Source organism: Echinops telfairi, unplaced genomic scaffold, assembly GCF_000313985.2.
Source record: "Echinops telfairi isolate 266 unplaced genomic scaffold, ASM31398v2 ScPeMD7_655;HRSCAF=1070, whole genome shotgun sequence".
Lineage (NCBI taxonomy): Eukaryota > Metazoa > Chordata > Mammalia > Afrosoricida > Tenrecidae > Echinops > Echinops telfairi.
Genome location: NW_022104553.1, coordinates 32,081,360 through 32,084,652, shown reverse-complemented (window position 1 = coordinate 32,084,652; position 3,293 = coordinate 32,081,360). Strand labels below are relative to the sequence as shown.

The window sequence follows — 3,293 nt, the reverse complement described above, 5'->3', positions numbered from 1 at the left end:
CATTGGTCTCAGGCAAACAAGATTCCCTAGTAAGGAAGAGAATTTCAAATCACCCAGACCTGGCTGAGCGCCTCTCTCCCTCCTGCATCTCATTCTCACTCTTGTTCTCTCTCTCTCTCTCTCTGCAGGTCTTTCCCCAGCAACTACTGGGACAAGTTTGTGAAGCGGAAGGTGACAGGATATGGATGGGGGAACTGGGAAGGGCCTCCCTCCCAAGCTCAGTCACTTCTTCCCATCCATGCCAGGCCCTGCCAAGCACTGGCTGTATGTCCTTGGGCAAGGGTTTCTGCCTTTCTGAGAAGCATCAGTTTCCCCATCTGGAAGCGGGCACAATAGTCACCACCCTGATATACACAGAGGTGTATAGCACAATGCCTAGCATAGTCCTCAGGAAATATGACCTTATCCTTTCAAGAAGTTAAACACAGAATGATCATGTGAGCTAGCGACTTAGAACCCTGATAACAGGCACTCAGGCCAATCCTTGTACACGAATGTTTGTAGCAACGCGCTGACAAGAGGCAGAGGCAGAAAAGACCCAAGGGTCCATCAACAGATGGACTGATGGAGAAGCCAAGTGTGGTTCCAGCCCATAGCGACCCATGTGCATGAGAACAAAACACTGCCCAGGCCTGAGCCATCCTCACGATAGTTCTTAGGGAGAAGCCCAGCATTGCAGTCACGGTGATAAACCATCTCGTGGAAGGTCTTCCTCTTTCTCGCCGCCCCTCCACTTTACCAAGTATGACGTCCTCCTCCAGAGACCGGTCTCTCCACCATGTCCTAAGTAAATGAGAGGCTCACCCTCCTTGCTTCCTAGGAGCGTGCTGGCTGTACCTCCTCCCAAGACAGATCTGTCCATGATACATGCAATATTCTGCATGGTCTTCCTTAGCCAGTGTCCAGCTCTCGCATGCACCGGAGACTGAAAAGACCATGGCTCGGAGCAGATGCACCTTAGTCCTCGGTGACAATGTCTTCTTCCATGCTCTGCTCTTCGGTTCTTGTGCAGATTGACCCAGTGCGATCCGCCGTAAGAGTCCTTGACTGCGGCATCCCCGAGTCTTAACCATGGGTCCACGTCAAATGATCCCCATAGCAACATGCAACCACCGCTTACAGATGGGTGGTAGCTCTTTGGCCTGGGATCGAACCTGGGTCTCCTGCAGGAAAGGGGCGAATTTGCCTCCTGAGGCACCCGCTGCAGCGCATCTCCTTGCCCGTCAATGTCAGAATAAGAAAGTCCTCCCGCTCGTTTGGCCAATGCGGGGGGCCTTTTGGAACCAGCCCTGGCCTTGAAGCTCTTAGAGAAAGCTCTGAAACGACATCTCCAGTTTCCCACACAAAGCTCGGGGTGTCCCTCAGCAGTCCCCCGGCAGGCTGAGCCCCTCGGCCCCAGCCATGCCCTCACTGCGCAGGCCCCGTCCTCCCACCCTCATGCAGGTCTTGGACAAACACGGTGACATCTATGGGCGGGAGCGGATCGCTGAGCTGCTGGGCATGGACCTGGCCTCCCTGGAGATCACAGCCCACAACGAGCGCAAGCCAGAGCCCCCTCCGGGGCTGCTCACCTGGTGAGACATGGCCTGCCGCAGGCCTGGGGAATCAGGTGGGGGGAGGCGGCCATTGTGACCTCTGGCCATCTGATCTTCCCTGCCCATACAGGATCATGTCCATCGATGTCAAGTACCAGATCTGGAAGTTTGGGGTCATTTTCACAGATAATGTGAGCAGGGGCCCATAGGGGGTGGGAAGGAGGTGGTCTAGCCTTAGGTAACCTGATGAAGGAATGACACCTGGATCCCTGTCTCTCTCTGAGCCCAGGGTACCCTGACACTGACCCTGCCCTGGTTCCTCATTTCCCAGAGTGTCCCTGACCCCCCACGACATCCTCTGAGTGCTCCTGAATGACATCCTTCTGCGGAAAGTTCCCCAACTTCCCCCTCCCCAGGATAGCTGCATCAGCTCCCCAAAGCACCCCTGAACCTCCAAATTCTCACCAGCCAGAGTCAGCGCACCCTCCGTGCCCTTCGAAGTTTCTGGGTTGGGAGTGCGGACTCAGATCCGTGCACAGGCGTTCACAGCGGCAGTTGTCACAAGAGCTAACACTGTAGACACACCCATCAGTGGATGAATGGGTGGAAAAAAAATGTACCACACCCATCCAATTAAATATTAACCAGGCATCAAAAATGCGTCCTAACACATCTGCCGCATGACTGAGCCTCACAAACATCCCTCAAAGGTGAAGCAGCCGCCACAGGAGGTCTCAGACTGAATGACTATAAACTCCAAAACCCAAACTCACCACCATCACCTCACTTCCCACTCACAGCGACCCTAGAGCAGAGGGTAGGGCTGCACCTGCGGGTTCTGCCACCATAGCTCTTTCCAGGAATAGAAAGCCTCATCTTTCTCCCAGGGAGCCACTGCTGGCTTTGAACCGCTGACCTCGAGGTTAGCAGCTCAATGCATAACCATTATGGCACAAAGGCTCCTCTAGATGACGATACGGAGCGCCCCACATAGGCAAAACCCGAGCCGCGCCCCTGGAAAGCTCTGTCCTTTCTAGTCTGCTTCCTGACCTTGGCCCTGTGTGCCCACAGTCCTTCCTGTACCTGGGCTGGTACATGGTGATGTCGCTCCTGGGCCACTACAACAACTTCTTCTTTGCCGCTCACCTTCTGGACATCGCCATGGGGGTCAAGACGCTACGCACCATCCTCTCCTCTGTGACCCACAACGGGAAGCAGGTGTGGACAGCATCTGGTTCGGGGTGGAGAGCTGGCTCCCAGGGGTGTGGGCTCACAGGCTGGGTGGGGTGAGGGCCTGCGGGTGAGGACCGAGCGGAGGGCTGGGGAGGGTAAGGCTGGCCAGGCAGGCTGGGCCAGGGACCAGTGTGGGAAGTGCCGTCTGGGTGACATGGGCTGAACGAGGGGGGAAGGGCTGGCAGGGACGAGGGGTCAGCTGACCCGTCGGCTTCCTACCCGCAGCTGGTGATGACCGTGGGCCTCCTGGCGGTGGTGGTCTACCTGTACACCGTGGTGGCCTTCAACTTCTTCCGAAAGTTCTACAACAAGAGCGAGGATGAGGACGAGCCTGACATGAAGTGTGACGACATGATGACGGTGAGACCCGGCCCCGCCCCCGCCCCACCCAGCGGCTCAGTTTTCCCGCATGCAAAATGGGCCGAGCACCGTGCTCCGCTCCTAGACTTGGGTCACCCAAAACCAAACCAAACTCACTGGCACCCAGTCGAGGCGGATCCACAGTGACTCTCACGGACCGGGTAG

The 3,293-nt window shown here is 56.5% G+C and overlaps 1 protein-coding gene across 1 annotated transcript in view; it reads left to right on the top strand.

The window, feature by feature from the left end:
- Nucleotides 1–3,293, top strand: part of RYR1 (ryanodine receptor 1) — a 138,629-nt gene that overhangs the window by 131,509 nt on the left and 3,827 nt on the right. The window contains exons 97-101 of the mRNA XM_045292707.1: nucleotides 129–171; nucleotides 1,444–1,574; nucleotides 1,666–1,726; nucleotides 2,607–2,753; nucleotides 2,994–3,128. Of these exons, the coding sequence (XP_045148642.1) occupies nucleotides 129–171; nucleotides 1,444–1,574; nucleotides 1,666–1,726; nucleotides 2,607–2,753; nucleotides 2,994–3,128 (517 nt within the window). The remainder of the gene's footprint in view (nucleotides 1–128; nucleotides 172–1,443; nucleotides 1,575–1,665; nucleotides 1,727–2,606; nucleotides 2,754–2,993; nucleotides 3,129–3,293) is intronic.